We start from the raw sequence: 19,597 nt of genomic DNA, 5'->3' as shown, positions 1-19,597 counted from the left end.
ACTTTCCAAACCTTTAAATCGATTTATCTCCGTAAATATGGCTCTAATCGCGAAAAGAGGGGTGTTCAAATGCTCGAAATTTTCATACCTGGATTTTCCAGTATATAATATTCCAAAATCTTTTATTTGTCGGCTGGTGGACTTTCCAAACCTTTAAATCGATTTATCTCCGTAAATATGGCTCTAATCGCGAAAAGAGGGGTGTTCAAATGCTCGAAATTTTCATACCTGGATTTTCCAGTATATAATATTCCAAAATTTTTTATTTGTCGGCTGGTGGACTTTCCAAACCTTTAAATCGATTTATCTCCGTAAATATGGCTCTAATCGCGAAAAGAGGGGTGTTCAAATGCTCGAAATTTTCATACCTGGATTTTCCAGTATATAATATTCCAAAATCTTTTATCTGTCGGCTGGTGGACTTTCCAAACCTTTAAATCGATTTATCTCCGTAAATATGGCTCTAATCGCGAAAAGAGGGGTGTTCAAATGCTCGAAATTTTCATACCTGGATTTTCCAGTATATAATATTCCAAAATCTTTTATTTGTCGGCTGGTGGACTTTCCAAACCTTTAAATCGATTTATCTCCGTAAATATGGCTCTAATCGCGAAAAGAGGGGTGTTCAAATGCTCGAAATTTTCATACCTGGATTTTCCAGTATATAATATTCCAAAATCTTTTATCTGTCGGCTGGTGGACTTTCCAAACCTTTAAATCGATTTATCTCCGTAAATATGGCTCTAATCGCGAAAAGAGGGGTGTTCAAATGCTCGAAATTTTCATACCTGGATTTTCCAGTATATAATATTCCAAAATCTTTTATCTGTCGGCTGGTGGACTTTCCAAACCTTTAAATCGATTTATCTCCGTAAATATGGCTCTAATCGCGAAAAGAGGGGTGTTCAAATGCTCGAAATTTTCATACCTGGATTTTCCAGTATATAATATTCCAAAATCTTTTATCTGTCGGCTGGTGGACTTTCCAAACCTTTAAATCGATTTATCTCCGTAAATATGGCTCTAATCGCGAAAAGAGGGGTGTTCAAATGCTCGAAATTTTCATACCTGGATTTTCCAGTATATAATATTCCAAAATCTTTTATTTGTCGGCTGGTGGACTTTCCAAACCTTTAAATCGATTTATCTCCGTAAATATGGCTCTAATCGCGAAAAGAGGGGTGTTCAAATGCTCGAAATTTTCATACCTGGATTTTCCAGTATATAATATTCCAAAATCTTTTATCTGTCGGCTGGTGGACTTTCCAAACCTTTAAATCGATTTATCTCCGTAAATATGGCTCTAATCGCGAAAAGAGGGGTGTTCAAATGCTCGAAATTTTCATACCTGGATTTTCCAGTATATAATATTCCAAAATCTTTTATCTGTCGGCTGGTGGACTTTCCAAACCTTTAAATCGATTTATCTCCGTAAATATGGCTCTAATCGCGAAAAGAGGGGTGTTCAAATGCTCGAAATTTTCATACCTGGATTTTCCAGTATATAATATTCCAAAATCTTTTATCTGTCGGCTGGTGGACTTTCCAAACCTTTAAATCGATTTATCTCCGTAAATATGGCTCTAATCGCGAAAAGAGGGGTGTTCAAATGCTCGAAATTTTCATACCTGGATTTTCCAGTATATAATATTCCAAAATCTTTTATTTGTCGGCTGGTGGACTTTCCAAACCTTTAAATCGATTTATCTCCGTAAATATGGCTCTAATCGCGAAAAGAGGGGTGTTCAAATGCTCGAAATTTTCATACCTGGATTTTCCAGTATATAATATTCCAAAATCTTTTATCTGTCGGCTGGTGGACTTTCCAAACCTTTAAATCGATTTATCTCCGTAAATATGGCTCTAATCGCGAAAAGAGGGGTGTTCAAATGCTCGAAATTTTCATACCTGGATTTTCCAGTATATAATATTCCAAAATCTTTTATCTGTCGGCTGGTGGACTTTCCAAACCTTTAAATCGATTTATCTCCGTAAATATGGCTCTAATCGCGAAAAGAGGGGTGTTCAAATGCTCGAAATTTTCATACCTGGATTTTCCAGTATATAATATTCCAAAATCTTTTATCTGTCGGCTGGTGGACTTTCCAAACCTTTAAATCGATTTATCTCCGTAAATATGGCTCTAATCGCGAAAAGAGGGGTGTTCAAATGCTCGAAATTTTCATACCTGGATTTTCCAGTATATAATATTCCAAAATCTTTTATCTGTCGGCTGGTGGACTTTCCAAACCTTTAAATCGATTTATCTCCGTAAATATGGCTCTAATCGCGAAAAGAGGGGTGTTCAAATGCTCGAAATTTTCATACCTGGATTTTCCAGTATATAATATTCCAAAATCTTTTATTTGTCGGCTGGTGGACTTTCCAAACCTTTAAATCGATTTATCTCCGTAAATATGGCTCTAATCGCGAAAAGAGGGGTGTTCAAATGCTCGAAATTTTCATACCTGGATTTTCCAGTATATAATATTCCAAAATCTTTTATCTGTCGGCTGGTGGACTTTCCAAACCTTTAAATCGATTTATCTCCGTAAATATGGCTCTAATCGCGAAAAGAGGGGTGTTCAAATGCTCGAAATTTTCATACCTGGATTTTCCAGTATATAATATTCCAAAATCTTTTATCTGTCGGCTGGTGGACTTTCCAAACCTTTAAATCGATTTATCTCCGTAAATATGGCTCTAATTGCGAAAAGAGGGGTGATCATGAAAATAGGAAATTTTTCTTTTCGGGAACAGCAAAATGCATCTGAACTCCTTCTGTTGTTCTGTTTCATTCTGTGGGGCTCTGCGGCCGTCGTTCTACCATTTGATGATTTACTTGCAAAGTTGTAGTTATGACACTAAACATATTGATTTTCCGTGTGATGTTTTTGTGTGGCTAAAGTGTTTCCATTTTCTCAATCAAGGAATTCCAACTGCTAACCAGTTTCTCCCCTTTTCAGCTACTCGAGACAAAACCTCCTGTCGAGCAACAGTTGCAAGAGCAACGAAGATTCCTGCACATTCAGTACGAACAGTTGTACCAACAACAACATCAACAATCAAATCCAGCGAAACAATAGCAACGTGAACAACTTCAACAACAACAGCAATAACGCATCCGGTAGCAGTGGTGGCAGTGGTGTTGGCGGCTCCACCGGCACCAAATACCCGCACAACCTGAACCGGAACAATTCCTTCAGTAACGTCAACCAGCAGCAGAATGCATCCACCGATTTGGGACCGAATGTGCAGCAGCCGAATGTATCAGGGCATCATCAACCATCGCAGCACTATCAAACGATACCCCAACAGTCGCATCAACAACAACAACAGGATGGGGCACAGTTCCAACCTATAGGTCAATCACCGTTCCTCCAGCAGCAGCAGCAGCAGCATCAACCTCAAGCTCAACAACAACAACAGCAGCAGCAGCAACAGCAACAACAGCAACAACAGCCACATCAACAGCAGCATCATCACACTCCGCTAAGCCAGTCGACTTCGTTCGATCTGGGCGAGCTGCAGTTCCACACCAATCCGATCAATCTAGGTCTGGCGAACAAGAGCGGTCTTCCGAAGGGTAGTGGAAACAAAAAGTATCCACTTTCGTTACGGTCCTGCCGGGACGGGAACAACCTCGGTGGGGAGAGCAGCTCAAATTTCTACGGTGTCGGAGCGCATGCCGAAATGGTGAGCGATCTGAATCTTGCCACGGCGAGCAACTATCAGCATGATTCGAAGTAAGTTGGCTTGGTTCGGTTTGATTGGTTGGGGGTGGTTATTGATAAACTTATTTGTTTTTTGGTAGATCAACATCTAAGCTGTTCGAAGCGCTCAAGGAGAACGTCTACCAGGAGGTGAAGAATCTCATTACCGCAAACGAATCGCGTCCGCACTTCCTGATTCAGCTGTTCCGCGAGTTGCAGTTGATCTCCTCGGATCCCCTGCGGCAGCGAACACTGCAATCGATTCAGGAACTGTACAATCGCTATATTGAATCAACTCTTCAGCAGGAGCAACAGGAAGGCCACGTCAACAACGTGGGTAGCAACAATCTTCTGTCGTCAAATGCTACCGTCGGGGGTGGCCAAGCGGCTAGCGGAGGTAGTGAACATCCTTTGACTGCTGAAAACGTAGAAGTCGTGGAAGTATCGCAGAGCTTCACAAACGTTCGACAGCAGCCACCATTTCCGTTTGCTCCTTCGGCGGAGAGTACCCCAATTGCGGTGGCTGCTGCTGGGAGCGGTATCGGTACGAATGCAAACATGACTGCACCTACCAAGGATTTGGAAGGGAACGAACTCGGGGGGATGCCCAGCTCGGAGATAATCAGCATCATTATGGGGGACATTGTGGGAGTGATCAATTCGGTAGACTACATCAACGATTCGGTATTATGTAAGATTGCCGGGGTTATTTGCAATCACGCAACGGGGGCTTCGAATGGGTTGTTCCAGCAGATTCCTCCACAGCAAGGGCAGGAGCAAGGCCTGTTGGGAAATCCGATGCTAGGACCATCCATGGCTGCCTTCTTGACACAGAATGAGACTGATGTTATAAGTAGGGAAGATTTCCTGAGGCACCTGGAGAGCTGGAATCGCACTGATAAAGATGAATTTATATCGAATTTGGAAAATCTGTTGAACAATATTTTGCTGAGGTCATCGGCCGCGGAGGGTGACGCGGGAGCGGTTTCTTCGTCCAACATGACCGGAGATGAAGAGGGACAGATGAGAGCTCAACAACAACAGCAGCAACTCCATCAACAACAGTTGCAGCATGATTCCCTATCCAGTTTCAGCAATGGGAACAACAATACGACGGGCGATATCAGTACAGACAACAACGAGACCTTCCAACCGTACGCTGGCGTAGGTAGTGAGAATCCATTTTCATCGCACGTATCGACAGCTTCGGGTGCTGTTGGTGGTGGCGGGGGAACACGCAGAGTATACGGTACATCGGAAAGTGACAAGATGTCTAACGGGGTCAGCAGTTCGAATGGGTATGCTTTGACGACGTACGACCTGGCAGAAGCCGATCAGATTTGTGACTTGGACAAGGTTCATCCACCGGGAGCGGTGGGTGGAACTTCCAACGGTGGAGCAGAACAAATGCCCCAAGGTAATTTCGATAACCGTTGGCGGATGCTGCAAAACGAATTGGATGGAGACTTGGCGGATATAATGGAAAGGAATCGACTAGCGGAAAAGGCTGCCCAGGAACAGCAACAGCAGCAACAACAACAACCAGCATCACGTGGAAGAGCAAACGAAGGCTGGCAGGATGAGGAAAACGAAGACCCGGAGGTATGTCGTAATGCCACGTGAATATCTGATATGCTAATATAGAATCACTACTTTCAGGAACAGCTCCCAATATTCTACTGAGACTGGTACCGCCAACCGTGCTACAACTGTTGCGTTGGCCACGTCCGTCGATGCTGGAACGGCTCTCGGTTGCCTATCGATTACCGAGCAATAATGACGAATATGATCTCAAGTGAAAATTTAGGTGCACAGAAAACGGACGATACTGCTGAGAGCAATCAACAACTTTCCGTGCAGCGCTGTCGCAGCCGTTATTGGTCCGATGTGAGCCACAGTTCGTTTCTGCTGCACCTGTTGTGTGTGATAGTTTCTGTACTCTCCAAGCGCCGGCATCGCCTCAGTTACTAGGCAAGGGGAGCATAAGGTGTTGAACGTGCTGACAAGTCTACGATCTGCTACTACTATTACTATTATTAATACAACTGCGGCAAGCCGAATCTCATTTATCGTGAAATATTTATTTTATAGCAAGCATTAAGCATACTGTGGTGGATACCTACCTAGGCATCGCTAGCATAATGCAAGGTTCGGTCGAGCGACAAACGACGCCGTTGGCTATGCTGCGTAAGCGTAAACTATGTGAGTCGTTCGATGCACGACGAATGGCATGTGCTGAGACAGCGACTTATAATAAACGAAATGATTTGTACTCCAACCACCACAACCACATGTGAACATCATTATTGCATAGTGGATGACATCCCCTGCTAGCAGTAAGGAAACCACATGCTAGTGATGCTTTTATAGCCTAATAGGGTGTTTACACTATAATGCTATTTCACTGGCTTAACCAGATCAACAAACTCAAGTTGATCCTGAAATCTCATGCTGGTAGATGCTGACACCCTGTTTACATTATGCTGGCTACTTTTTGGTACAATGCTAGCAGATCAGCACATATTGCTGATTAACAAAAATTGGTGTAATCCGATCAAGTAATGGATGCAATGTTACTTTACTAGCATGCAGTTTCCTTACTGCAGTCCTTGGTTCTATTCTTTTTGAAAGATTTTTGAGGGATGCGATGCACTATGCAATAATGATGTTCACACATTGGTGTTTGGAGTAACACACTGCACGCGGTCTGCTTCAGCTGGAAGGACGAAGGCTACTTGCTTCTCTGACAAAGTCAACAGCATTGTATTGTGTAGCAGGTTTTCGAATACATGGTTCAATCGAGCAGACTTCAATTGGACAAGGGCTTTCTTTGGTCATGCGGTATCGAAACCTATGGTAGACTTATTAAAAGTATCTACCCGTAAGGACCGCAGTAACGAGAGTTTGACTGCTGATCGATAATTGGCGTGTGTATTAGTAAGTAGTCAAATTTACGTTTACTACTATGTGTAACATTTCAATTGGTTAGCCTTTGGCTCTTCATCTTTGCCAATTAACTAATAATTGGTTATTCTAATGGGATGATTGCGTTTATCGCTAATTTACAGGATACCCTTTATGGGATTGAATTTAAAAATTTGATAACCTACCTAGGTACTTGAGCACAGGAACCTACCTAGCTACTTAAACTAGGTTGCCAAATCACGAATGATCTGGTGGTTTGATCGCAGACCGGCGACTCTGAACCTTTCCAGCGTGGAAGTCTTTCGCTCCTCGAGTGTTTGAAGACCGGCCAGGTGGTGAATCTCAAAAATACGAGTTCGCGGTGGACTGTTAAGGATCATTCTGAGGATTTTGTTTTGGATCCTCTGAAGCTTTAGGTGGTGGCACTTAGCACAACTCTCCCAGATCCGCATACCATACTCAATAGCCGGCAAAATGATCTGCTTGTGGACAGCAAGCTTGTTTTTGAGGGACAGGGTGGACTTCCTGTTTATCAGAGGGTAGAGCGCCCTGATCATGATGTTACACTTGGTGGATGTCTTGTCCACATGGGATCGGAATAGCAATTTGCTATCGAGGGTGAGACCAAGGTAGACTTCACTTCACTCGCCCATTCAATGGGAGTGCTATCAAGATGGATCTTGACGTTAGCAGCCGAGGTGAATTCGAGTGTGGAAACAGAATGGTTTGTGTTTTAGCTGCATTGATACAAATCTTTCAGCTCTTGAAATATTCGGACAGAACATCCAGGCCTGATTGGAGTTTACTCGCCAGAGCACGGATCACTCGACCCCTTATAGATGATGGAGGTTTCATCTGCGAACATTGACAGAATACCACCACCCGGCAGGGGAGGAACGTCTGACGTAAAATGTTGAATAGGATAGGTCCAAGCAGGCTACCCTGAGGGACCCCTGCATCAACGTTGAACGTATCAGAGGGGACATTGTTCAAGTAGACCTGGAATGATCTGCAAGTAGTTTTTGATGATCTTCACGAGGTAGATCGGAAAGTTGTATCGATGCAGCTTGTACACTAGACCATCATGCCAGACATTGTCGAACGCCTTCTCGACGTCCAGCAATGCCATGGCAGATGTATTGGAAACGGACTTGTTCCGCTTGATGATGTTAGTAGCCCGTGCGAGTTGGTGGATGGTAGAGTGGCCTTTCCTAAACCCGAATTGCTCTTTGAGAAAGATGTTATTATCATTTGAAAACACCAGCAGACGGCTGAGTATCAATTTTTCGAATAGCTTCGAGATGGAGGACAAGAGGCTGATGGGGCGATAGCTTTTGGCACTGGTAGGATCTTTGCCAGGCTTGTGTATTGGAATCAAGCTTCAAACATTTGTTGAAGATAACGGTAAGATGGTTGAAGAAGTCAATACTCAAGTTTTTCAACTCGAGGTTGACTACACCATCCATATCACCTCATAAGCCGATATTCTACTATCATCATGCACTACTACGGGAGTGTGAGCGACTCTAGACATTGCCTCCAGTACGGCAGGCTCATGGGGGCTCACCATGGTTTGACCAAGATTATGTGAAATCACAAAATGCTGGCCAAGAGCATTGGCCTTTTCAACTGGGGTTATGAGTAGGGATGGATCCAAGTTCTGGTCAACAGAGGATAGTGGAGGGATCGGTCTTGACTTATTTGGGGCAAGTGGGGCAGCCCAGAACGCTGGAACTGCCTACGAATGGTGCTGCGGAGCCTGATAAGATCTTTGGTTGGGCTGTCAAGGTTCAGAGTATAGCTCACCAGTCTGGACGCTGGTACGTGTTGCTCCCTGGCACGGGATATTGCCTCTTCGATGGTTTGCAGACACTGATCGACTTCTTCGAATGACTCCGGTAGGACGTCGTGTGTATTTAGAATAATTTGGTTTATATAGCATTTACATGTTCTTCGCAAGGTCTGCACTTTTGGTGACTTGGTGATCCTGCCCGACTGTGCAACATGGAACCTTTCGTTTGCACATCGGGCCAGGTCTCACGCGGGGAGAGGAAAGTAGAAATGAAATAACTCTAACGCTGTGGCGCAATCGCCGCATATATATGGTTGCAATTGCATTCTATGTAATTTGAGGCTATGAACTTTGTTCAGGCTGAAGGGAATGACTTTGTTTGTTTAAGATTGGGTTATTGTCGTGGTTTATTTGTAGGGATGCACATGACAATTGGGAATGAACGCTTTGTTTGACGAGCGAGTCACTGCGAATAGTCCGATGTCAGCCAGTTGTCGCAAAATAGCAGGAAACCGAGTTCTGCTAGCGGCCAAAACTCAAGCGATCTTTTCCACACCCGGTGTCAACTTGAATGCTTGACAAAATGCATCTCTCCAAGACTTGAGGTACTTTGGATCCTGGTTTATGCATAGGCTGACTGCAGTTGTCATCGGTCGCAACGTCTATGGTCTGAAACTGCCACTGTCAGAAGCTATTTTTCTATTGTTCCGTAGTATAGGTCGAGTTTGTGCAAAGCTCTAGAAACAAATGCCACTGTTCTTCCATTTTGGTTAGACCGCACTGCTCCCAAAGCATACCCTGACGCATGTGTGTAGGGTTAAAGGTAAATTGTATGGCCAATTACCTTGTGTTCCTGATGCACTCCCACAACTTTATGCGAGTTCTATAAAGCTCCCACTGTTTAATGGTGATATGCAGTCGAGTTTAATTTTTATTTATTTTTCAGTAATTCGCAGATGCTCGGACATAAATTCTGTTCGACGGTCTGTATTAATCTCATCCGGAATTTCATAGCTTTTTGTTTTTCCTCTGTTCGGGACATAAATCCACTGCGGTCTATTGTGTATGCCCCCCCGTGGCCTTAGTTCAGTGCATGTCGTGTTACTTCATCACTATTTAGAAATGATGAAGTATTCGGTTTTGATTTAGTTGTCATTCTTGCCTTTATCTCAAGGATCCGACTCTAATTCTAAGGTCCCGCTCTTTATACCCTTGGAACACCCTCCAAAGGCGATAATGAGCATGCATCAGAATCCTTAACCACTTCAAGGTAGAGAACAGCGAATAAAAGATTAGGAATCATGCAGATCTAGAGATTGTTTACAAAAGTGATTACGCCCTAATTCCAGCTCTATCAAGAGGTGAAAAATATTCACCTTTCAAGATCATCCTCGGTGGACAAAAAGAATCCTGTTTCCCTAATTTGAAGTAGTTCGGACTAGGCATCGGTGGTCGATCTTAACGCCAGTAACGCACCGCAAAAAGGTAATTTACCAGGCGTTACTGGGCTTTAAAGAACGTTCTTAACGAAAGCTTTCGCGACAACTTCTGTTGATTTGTCCTTATCCTTAATAGGTGTTGCAGTTATGAATTTCGTCAATTCACACTGCGTCGTCATGGCCCGACAAGGTCTAAATAAATTATGTTAAATGAACTAGTCGCTATCGTAGTGACTACCATTGGTGGTGTGACATCCAGTTGATACTCCGGTGGTTGGTACAGCAATGATAATTTATTTTCAATTTCAATCTACTCCTAACTGGGTGACAACAGTCAACGTAGCACACGCTGCATCAGCATTATGCCGTCCGTCGCCATCGCTTACAAAGCATAAACAATCCGACTGCTCGACCAACATACAAAGTGTGACCGGTTAGGCTGACTAGGTTGGTATCGACCACAGTGATTTCATACCCACATGCTGCCCGTAATCGGATAATTGTCTAATGACGTCGATTATGAGTAGCATGCATACATAGAAACATACAAAATCTGGCTCTCTGGTACAACATTTGGAGCAATTGCTTTGCATTCGAAGCTCAATAACTATTACATAAGGTAGTAAATGCCGCCACAATCATACTCAGTAGTGTTAGAAAACAAACAGGACGACAAATTATAATAAAACTATTCCCTAACGCAAAACAAAATGTCTTACTTCATCTGTCCGAACAACGCTAATAAAAGAAAAAAAAACATACCCGAACGATAACCCAAATGATAGAACCATTCCACAAATGGCTTTGATGATGCCCTGAACACGTCGTTAAGCAAAATAACCATACGAATTTCATTAGGGAGTCTCCCTCGGGTATTTAATTTCATGATAATTCCATTTGAACCATTGACAGGATGTCCTTGGAATTTTTTTAAGCATTGCCACAAAGTTTCTCGTGCGACTCTCTCTGATAGTCCCCAATGACCCCAATAGATGTCTCCATAAGATTTTAGGAATTCTCTGAAGATAACATCGACGTGGGCCTTCTAACCGAGACCCACCTAAAGTCCGGCGACAGCTTCTGAGCATTACCTGACCACATCATTATCCGACTTGATGTGTAAGTTTGTTGCTATTGATTCTCACACCCAATTACTGATTCGCTTGAAAAATGTGCGTAGACGCCAGTTTCGATCTGAACAGGAAGATTTCTTCCAGAATGGACTCACTTCGAAATGAACATTTTTGGACGACCGCTCTTAACCATTCTGGAAGGTAGCCAAGGTCCTGAAAACTCATCCCAAACCCGTTCCACCTCTCAGAGACGAAAATGATGACGATCGGCTTTTAATCACCCCACAGGATAAAGCAAATGCGATCGGGGAGCATGTCGCTTCATCGCATTTGCTTGGCTTGAATATCCATAGTCGCTCGATTATCAGGTTGTGTAATGCGTACAAAACTCCGGTGATAAGATTACAGTACAGAAGCCTCCCGGATTTGACGGTATATTCAACTTAATCTTGAAGAGACTCAGCATGAAAGTGCAGTCTCTTTTGACCGCTATCTTCAACAGTCGACAGTGAGCATGCATAAGGGCGTATACGCGATGATCGATTCTCTTCATCGATTTTCTCTTTTGGTAATAACTCGCTAGATTTAACGTTTCTCGGTGCATTTGCTGTTGCTTTTGATAGCCAATACAACCTGTTACTACTCTGCATTGAACAAATTCTAGAAAATTGTTTCGCTTAGCTGTAGCAATGCAAAGAGAAAATCGATGAAGAGAATCGCTCATCGCGTATTCGCCCTTATGCATGCTCACTGTCTGATGCTTGGAGCTGCACCACCGACAAACCGACATGACACTCAATTCTGACTTATGCCCGAAAATACGGCCGATTTAAATGTGCAGTGATCCGAACTGTCAATACCATAGGATTTATTGATCTAGATAAAAATAATTTGTCCAGAATAGATCAGACACGGATCAATACATAACTTTTGCATGCGGGTTCATGGCTTAGCTAAATATTTCCCGCGAACACTGAGCCAGATGTAAGTAGTGTGCTTTGGTCAGAAATTGTATTGTTTTTTCTATGGTCATTCATGTCAGTTTGTCGGTGGCTGCACTACTTTCCAAGCATCTGGAAGGTGTTTAAAATCATACCAATCCGCAGACCTGGTAACGACCCAACATTGTCATCAAGCTACATGCCAGTCAACCTCCTTTCAGCGCTGAGCAAATTGTTCGAGAATCTAATTTTCAATCGTTTGCTCAAGTTTGTCCAGGAAAACAACCCTCTCCTTCCGGAACAGTTCGGGTTTATGAGGGGCACTCCACCAATCACCAGCTAGTACGGGTGATGAATAACATCCGAAGTAACAAGGCTGTATCAAAGCCCACAGCCATGGCCTTGGTAGACGTTGAAAAGGCGTTTGACATGCGTATGGCCTGACGGACTTGTGTACAAGCTTTGTAACTTCAACTACGCATTACAACTGGGTGAAATCACCCGTAACTGCCTCCAGCAAAGGTCTTTAAGGCTTTACAGCATCTACACTTCCGACATTCCTCCCTTCGGAGACGGTTGCGCAATAGCCGTCAAACGGAAGGATGCCTCGCGTTCTACGATGCCTTAATGCCTTTGCTGATTATGCGAACACTTGGAAGATTAAAATCAATGCCTTTAAAATCCAAGTAATCATGTTCCTCCACAGACAATCACCCAAACTAAAACCGGCTCCCTCTTGTACTGCAATCATGGATGGCACAAGGGTTGAGTGGTCCGCCGAAGTTAATTATCTTGGGATGTTGTTCGATGAAAAGCTTCTCTTCCGATCGCATGTAGAGAAAACCGTAGCTAAGTGTTCTGCCTTAGTTAGGTGTCTGTATTCGCTGAACAAACTGGCTGTCTACAAACAAATCATAGCACCTGCGATCCTCTACGCAGCTCCGATGTGGGAATCGTGTGCACAGACTCATAGGTACACAATCCAGGTCGCTCAGAATAGAGTGCTGAGGATGGTACTTGATCGTCCTTTCGATAAAAGAATTGCCGATCTCCATCTAGAGGCGAACGTTCCTAAATTAGATTTAAAAATTGCTGACATTAAGACAAGTTTTGTTCAGAAATGCAATACATCAGAACATGCTTTGAGAAGCAATTTGTATATAGTAAGTTAGGTGTATATAGTAGTTATATGTTAGTTGTAGCTGTAAAAAGTGGTTATAAGTAGTATTTTTTTCAATTTCAAACAAACCGGTGGAAACTATAGATACTGTAGATTCCATAGATAAGCGGAGGCGCAAAACGTTGTTTTGGCAACCATGCAAAATAAATGATCTTACTAGAATCCGTGAAAAATGTTCATGCCATCATAGAACCATATAGAACTCTTCGTTGAGCAGTTTTGTTTTGTTTCGTGCGCAAAAGTTCAAAATTAAGCGCAAAGCAAATCTTTACAACAATGAATCGAGGAGTGGTTTGCGTTATATTCCCTTCTTCCGTTTACGTGAAATAAATCGTAATGTGAAGTGCAGAAAGCGTTTTGTGCTCATAATATTACAATACTTCTCCCGTAAAAAAACACCATGATGATGTCATGCTCGTTTGGCTACACTAACTGACAGTTCGTTTGGCTACATTCTACTTTGCCTCCGCTTATCTATGGAATCTATAGTGGAAACTAACGATTTTAAATTGGCTCAATACTTGACTAGCCTATTGGTTCCAAGTAAATCTATAAGCGTACCCCAAGGGGCAAGACAGCTCCGAATCATGAGCAATTTCAGAGTTGCTTTTGAGGCACCTCGAGTAACTCACATTGCTCAGCGAGTCATTTGCTTTCTCACTTTTCGCATCACAGCAACATATCCATGGAGGTGCGAAGCCGAAAAGCTGCTGTCAAGCAAAACAACAACAAATATCGGGGACTTCCGGCCTACAACCATAGAGGTAACTCTAAGACCAGAAGGTCCCGAAGAAACGAGCTCAACGTGTAGGAGTGTAGTTTTTTCATGTATTTAATCCAAAATCCTCATACAAAATTCAAACTAAAAGCACCAGTTCATCCTACAACCAAATGAGCTAAAACTTGCAGAGAATGGCTCAAGGCACAAATCTACACGAAACGAAAATCAATTATTTTATTCATGTGTTTCACTTATACATTTTTGTCAAAACATCAGCCTAATACATTCCATAAGACAAACCACATAGGTCCTATAAGAAAGCATAAAAGGTATGTGTAATCGCTTATACATTTCATTTGACACATGATCTTCATTAACTTTTAGCAAGGCGTCTGCTCATTAGTTGACTTATACATTTTATGAATAATCAACCATAGAAATTTGCCAAAAGGTATAAGGAGATTTCTATCCGTGGAGAGGTTGGCCCGTGGAAAATATGAACTTTTATTTTTGTGGGTCAGTCTAATAAGGGCGTATACGAGATGATCGTATCTCTTCATCGATTTTCTCTTTGCATTGCTACAGCTAAGCGAAACATTTTTCTAGAATTTGCTCAATGCAGTGCTGTAACAGGTTGTATTGGCTATCAAAAGCAACAGCAAACGCACCGAGAAACGTTAATTCTAGAGAGTTATAAACAAAAGAGAAAATCGACGAAGAGAATCGATCATAGCGTTTACGCCCTTATGCATGCTCACTGTCGTTATATTAGGCGTCAGTCTTGTTTGTACACATAATAAAATTCTCGCGTCAATTTTCAATAGGCCCTTTCTGCATTGATTGATTCTCTTCATCGACTTTATCTTTGGATCGATCTCGGCCGTTTTAAGATATTTCCGGATATTTTGGACACCCAGATCGATGGAAGACGCAACAATCTAGCATCTAATACGACAAAGGAAATGTTTTTGTAGCCGAGTTGGTAACCTGAATGACACGACGAGAGCGGGATGGTCAGCATCTAGACTGATCAGTGGCCGGTAATGCGAAATCATTTGCCAGGACAAGATCTAGCTAACGTCCGTTTCGGTCGGGACAAGTTTTTACTTGACTAAACCCGTGTAAGTTAAATCCGTCCAAAAGAGTACAGCAAGCCACTGGCATATGCAATAGCAGTGGGTTAATGAATGGTGTGCCGCTGTCGATAAAGTGCCACTGTAAACCAGCTTGGTTGTAGTCGGCAAATAGTAGTGCGGGAGAGCGGGGACTCAATGGAGACCTAACGATGATCCTCACGGATGATCGTGCAGTCGGCAGGTAGGCCACCGACAAACCGACATGAAACTTAAACTTAACTCTTGATCGAGAATCCGTAACGGTGGATTCAAATAAGCAGCGATCCCATCTGTCAAAACCATAGATATTTCTTCTTTCCTTTATTTAACGTCGGTCTCTGTTCCGCAATCTAGTGCCAATCACCGACGGACACCGATTGCCATCCATTGACGACAATCGAATGTGCAGGAAGGCAGCTTCCACACCTGCGTACACTCAAAAAATATTCAAATCTAAATAGTATAAAAGCTACGCAAAAACGCAACTCTCCCGACCGACGCATAGCTAGGTATAAAGAGAGAGAATACGAACTTAGTATAAAAATCGATTCTGCATCCAATGTATAATGTGCAAGTATGCGAATAATGTTTAATTGTGCTCTATTTGGCAAATCTATTATTGCTGTACTATCGAACTGTCTTGGATTTGTTATTGAAATGTAAGCAATTGTTAAATGCTCATCAGTTTTATTTTTAACACAAGTTACATTAAATTGAATAACAAATAAATTACATCATCTAAATTGAAAACCGCTTGATGCTTTCCGCCGTATTAACTCTAGCACCAACTTTTGCTAATCGACGAGGTTCTCATACTCCGTCCGTCCACTGAAAAGCCAAAAATCGCTATCATACATAATCCTCCTGTCGGTAACCTGGATTTGATACGCACACTGCAGTTCTGCTACCATCGATGCCCTAAAGTACAAAACCCCGAACCTCCAGCAACTGCATACTATCATCTTGCATCTGGGACGATTGATGAAGTTGAATCCAATGACTGGAGGGATTACTTCTTCGAAATCGAAGCTGGTGAATGGTTGATGACAAAAGGTTTTAAAGGCTTAGGTTATTTTTTACGATCCAGATTTCTTTGAGCTGCAACCGGCCGTTCGAGACACGACAATATACCTAGTCCGGCGTTTCCTTTTCTATGTACCGTAAAGGGGTCCGTTGCTTGCTTAGTTCAGATGCTCCGAGTTCACTTACACAAAATCATCATCCAAATCGATCACCGGGCGTGAGAATTTCTTGAAGCAAGTCATCCAAACGTCCATCACGTTGTTGGAGATGTGTTCGGCTAGGCACACGATGTATCGTCCTTCTCCAAGTGACCGATGTTCTGTATCAAGAATCAGAATGCGTTCTACTACGGTAAGCAGACGTCTTTGATGATGTCTCTAACATCTTCTACCCTGAAAATGGGAAGTTGGAGAGGGGAGAATAATTTCATTCGTGTGATGAGCATGATGGAAGCATTTAATTCACTACAACTTCAAAACTGCAAGCAGTTATTCACCCGTAGGTATTCTTGTTAAGGAATACCACAGGACGTGTCATGAACGAAGTAATGCATATACTTAATTTAACAGTAATATTAACTTACTTGCAATTATTCGCGCGAACCACCAGTGAGTTGTGCCGCAGCATATTTGCACCATACTTCTGAACAACCTCTATTGCATCTGGGAAGTAATCTTTGCAATTGTTCATCTTCTGCTTATCACCAGACAGTACCAGCCCGGTTCAGTTCAAATGCTTGAACAAGTGCATAGTGAACAGGTTCATCGAATCAAAATTGTTGCGCATGAAATCTGCAGTAATTGGATTGTGGTTCTAGAAGAATGACATCGAACTGGATTCGAACCAATAGTCAAGCATATCTGGAACAAGTCATAGCTATTAAAAGAATTCACAACAAAACCGGAGTACTTTTTCAGCTCACATCCCGCTTTTGACTTATGGTTTTTCGGAACTTACATCAGTAAGATGTTGATATTCTGTTGTTAAATATTTGAACTCTTGTCAAAGACTAAATCAGCGGTATACACCCCTTATCAAATTTCTCGGACTTAGGCTGTGTTCCATTTGGCGAATTTTCACTTAAACTTGACAGATGGAAAATTTCCAAATTAGCCTGCTATTCCAGCAGACTTATATCTGACAGACAAGGAATCAATTTTGTCACACACCTTCTCGAAAATTGGCCGATCAACAACAGAGGGATTTTCGAACATTATAATTTAGTTTCGAAGTGTCAAATTTAAGTGAAAATTCACCAAATGGACCACAGCCTTAGTATAATTTAAAAATAAATTTTAATTGAATCAATGTATAAACATTGTTAAAACATTAAATGATTAAATTTTAAACTTTCTTTGATTACTAATATTTTTGAGTGTATGCGTGTTCGTGGCTAGGATACACAATTTTCGGGAACATGGCGGCAGATGTCAGTTTTCTGCTTTGATCATAAATTTGATGATATTTTGTATGGTCATTCATGCCGGTTTGTCGGTGGGTAGACAGCGCCAATACTGAGCATGTTTTGTGCAACCAGAACGCCTTCACCGCGCGATATTTGACTGTGCAGGGGAGATCGGTCACTTGAAGACGGAATAAAGTGATCCAAAGTTGCGATGCATAGATCCGGTCATCCAGTCCCGTTTCCGTCAGTACGATATTCAACTTCCGCAACAGCTAAGAAAAACGAGTCGATTTTAGTCTTCAGCCCACGCACGTTTTGATTTTTTAATTTGTAGGCCATTCGAGAAGCGATCCCGGGAGCTGGGAACCGAAGGAAATTTGGAACCGAAAGTTCAGAATCGCAACCATACTCGCCTGGAGTTGTACGAAACTACCGATTTTAAATTGGCTCACTACTTGACTAGCCCATTGGCCCCAAGCAAATCGATAAACGTACCCCATTATAGTGTAAATTCCAGTACTACACTATATTTGTTTTGATTCGCTATGAAAGTTTGACAGATAAAATGAGGGGTTCGTGGATTTTCCTATGTTTCGAGGGGTGCATCGATTAGCATGGGACCGAAGATAGTACTAGAGCTGAGCCAAAAAGTTGAACACGTTTCTTCGGGACCTGCTGGTCTTAGAGTTACTTCTATGGTCATACCATTACCCTAGAAACACTGGAATAAGAGACCAGCGGAGACACTGTTATGATTCCAATCGAACTGTCAAAAGTGGTTCCAATCTGCAATGTTTACAAATGGTTTGCTTCAATTAGGGAGGAGTATTAAAATCGTTTAACAATCACTCATGAACCCGCTCGTCGGTGCATTTGCGAAGTCACTCGCAAGCAGTTACAAATGCAAGTGATGCGAGGATTGCTATGATGTTTATCTTGTTGCCAAATTCATGTTTTTTTTCTCCGCTGGTTCTTATTCCAGTGTTTCTAAATTACCCCTCATTTTATCGGTCAAACTTTCATAGCGAATCAAAACAAACATAGTGTAGTACTAGAATTCCGACTAGAATGAGTACGTTAATCGATTTGCCTGGGACCAATAGGCTAGTGAGCCAATTTAAAATCCTTAGTTTCCGCCGGTTGAGTGTACTTTGTATGTCTGTACAATAGAGCTAATATACTATAGAGGAAGAATAGCGCTGGTGTTCCCTTTGTTCCGATGTTGAATAATACCGATGTGCGGTATAAGTGGTGAGGAGAAAGGAAACTAGTGGACTCTTTCATTCTGACGGTGTTCTTATGCAACAGCAGACGTGACGTCACGTCTGTTCCTGCGTAAGAAGACGCGAGAACGAAAGAGTCCACTAGTTTCCTTTCTCCTCACCTCTTATACACAGCAAAAAAAAATGTAAAATCGATCAACGTAATTCAAGCTGATGTATGAAATAATGATGTAATAGCAAAAAGCAGATACAATATTACATCAATGGATGTAATTTTGTTCGCAAAATCGATGTACATCGTACAATGTGATATTACACAACCGATGGATTGACCTGGTTGCAGCAGTTTCGATGTAATATTCAACAACTTTTTTTGCTGTGTACCGCACATCGGAATAATACCACAAACGAAGTGACAGACGGAGCGGCTCGAAAACTTTGGTGACTAACCTGCTATTGCAATTTTTCAGTGTACCACATGGCAACACCACTACTACTGGATTGTACCACATGGCAACACTACTACTAGATTGAACTAGCATTTTCACCAAATGTACTAGAATCTTTTGGTTCTATCTCTTTCACTCTACTCAAAACCACAAACGAAGTGACAGACGACTTTCTCCGAAGAAAATAATTAAAATAATGTGGTTCTCAGTAATAGAATTTTAGTCCACCTTCCGCCCCTCACCGCCGTTTGTGCTCAAAACTGAAATGCATAAAAAATGACAAAATGATACGCACTCTTTGCACACTGTCAATCATTGTACACAAAATCAACTTTGTTCAAATCAAAACAAAAAAACTAACCCATCTGGTGGATGATGGCACAAGCTTCCAAGAAAATTCTATTACAGTGAACCACATTATTTAAATGGATTTATTCGCCAGTTAGTCGTCTGTCACTTCGTTTGTGATAATACCGGGTACAGAACAGTCAAACCACAAACGAAGTGACAGACGACTTTCTCCGAAGAAATTAATTAAAATAATGTGGTTCTCTGTAATAGAATTTTAGTCCACCTTCCGCCCCTCACCGCCAGGTTC

The 19,597-nt window shown here is 42.1% G+C and overlaps 1 protein-coding gene across 3 annotated transcripts in view; it reads left to right on the top strand.

The window, feature by feature from the left end:
• Positions 1 to 7,589, top strand: part of cmb (combover) — a 32,999-nt gene extending 25,410 nt beyond the window's left edge. For 2 of the 3 annotated variants that reach the window (XM_065226894.1, XM_065226885.1), the window contains exons 8-10: positions 2,967 to 3,746; positions 3,815 to 5,315; positions 5,373 to 7,589. In XM_065226894.1, the coding sequence (XP_065082966.1) occupies positions 2,967 to 3,746; positions 3,815 to 5,315; positions 5,373 to 5,396 (2,305 nt within the window). In that variant the 3' untranslated portion in view covers positions 5,397 to 7,589. The remainder of the gene's footprint in view (positions 1 to 2,966; positions 3,747 to 3,814; positions 5,316 to 5,372) is intronic. The other variant, XM_065226901.1, reaches the window with a different exon arrangement.
• The last annotated feature ends 12,008 nt before the right edge of the window (positions 7,590 to 19,597 follow it).

Source organism: Ochlerotatus camptorhynchus, unplaced genomic scaffold, assembly GCF_037179485.1.
Source record: "Ochlerotatus camptorhynchus isolate MF236.1 unplaced genomic scaffold, CSIRO-AGI_Acam_v1.1 ptg000022l, whole genome shotgun sequence".
Lineage (NCBI taxonomy): Eukaryota > Metazoa > Arthropoda > Insecta > Diptera > Culicidae > Ochlerotatus > Ochlerotatus camptorhynchus.
Note: the sequence above shows the minus strand (reverse complement) of the source record. Positions and strands in the feature narration are given on the sequence as shown.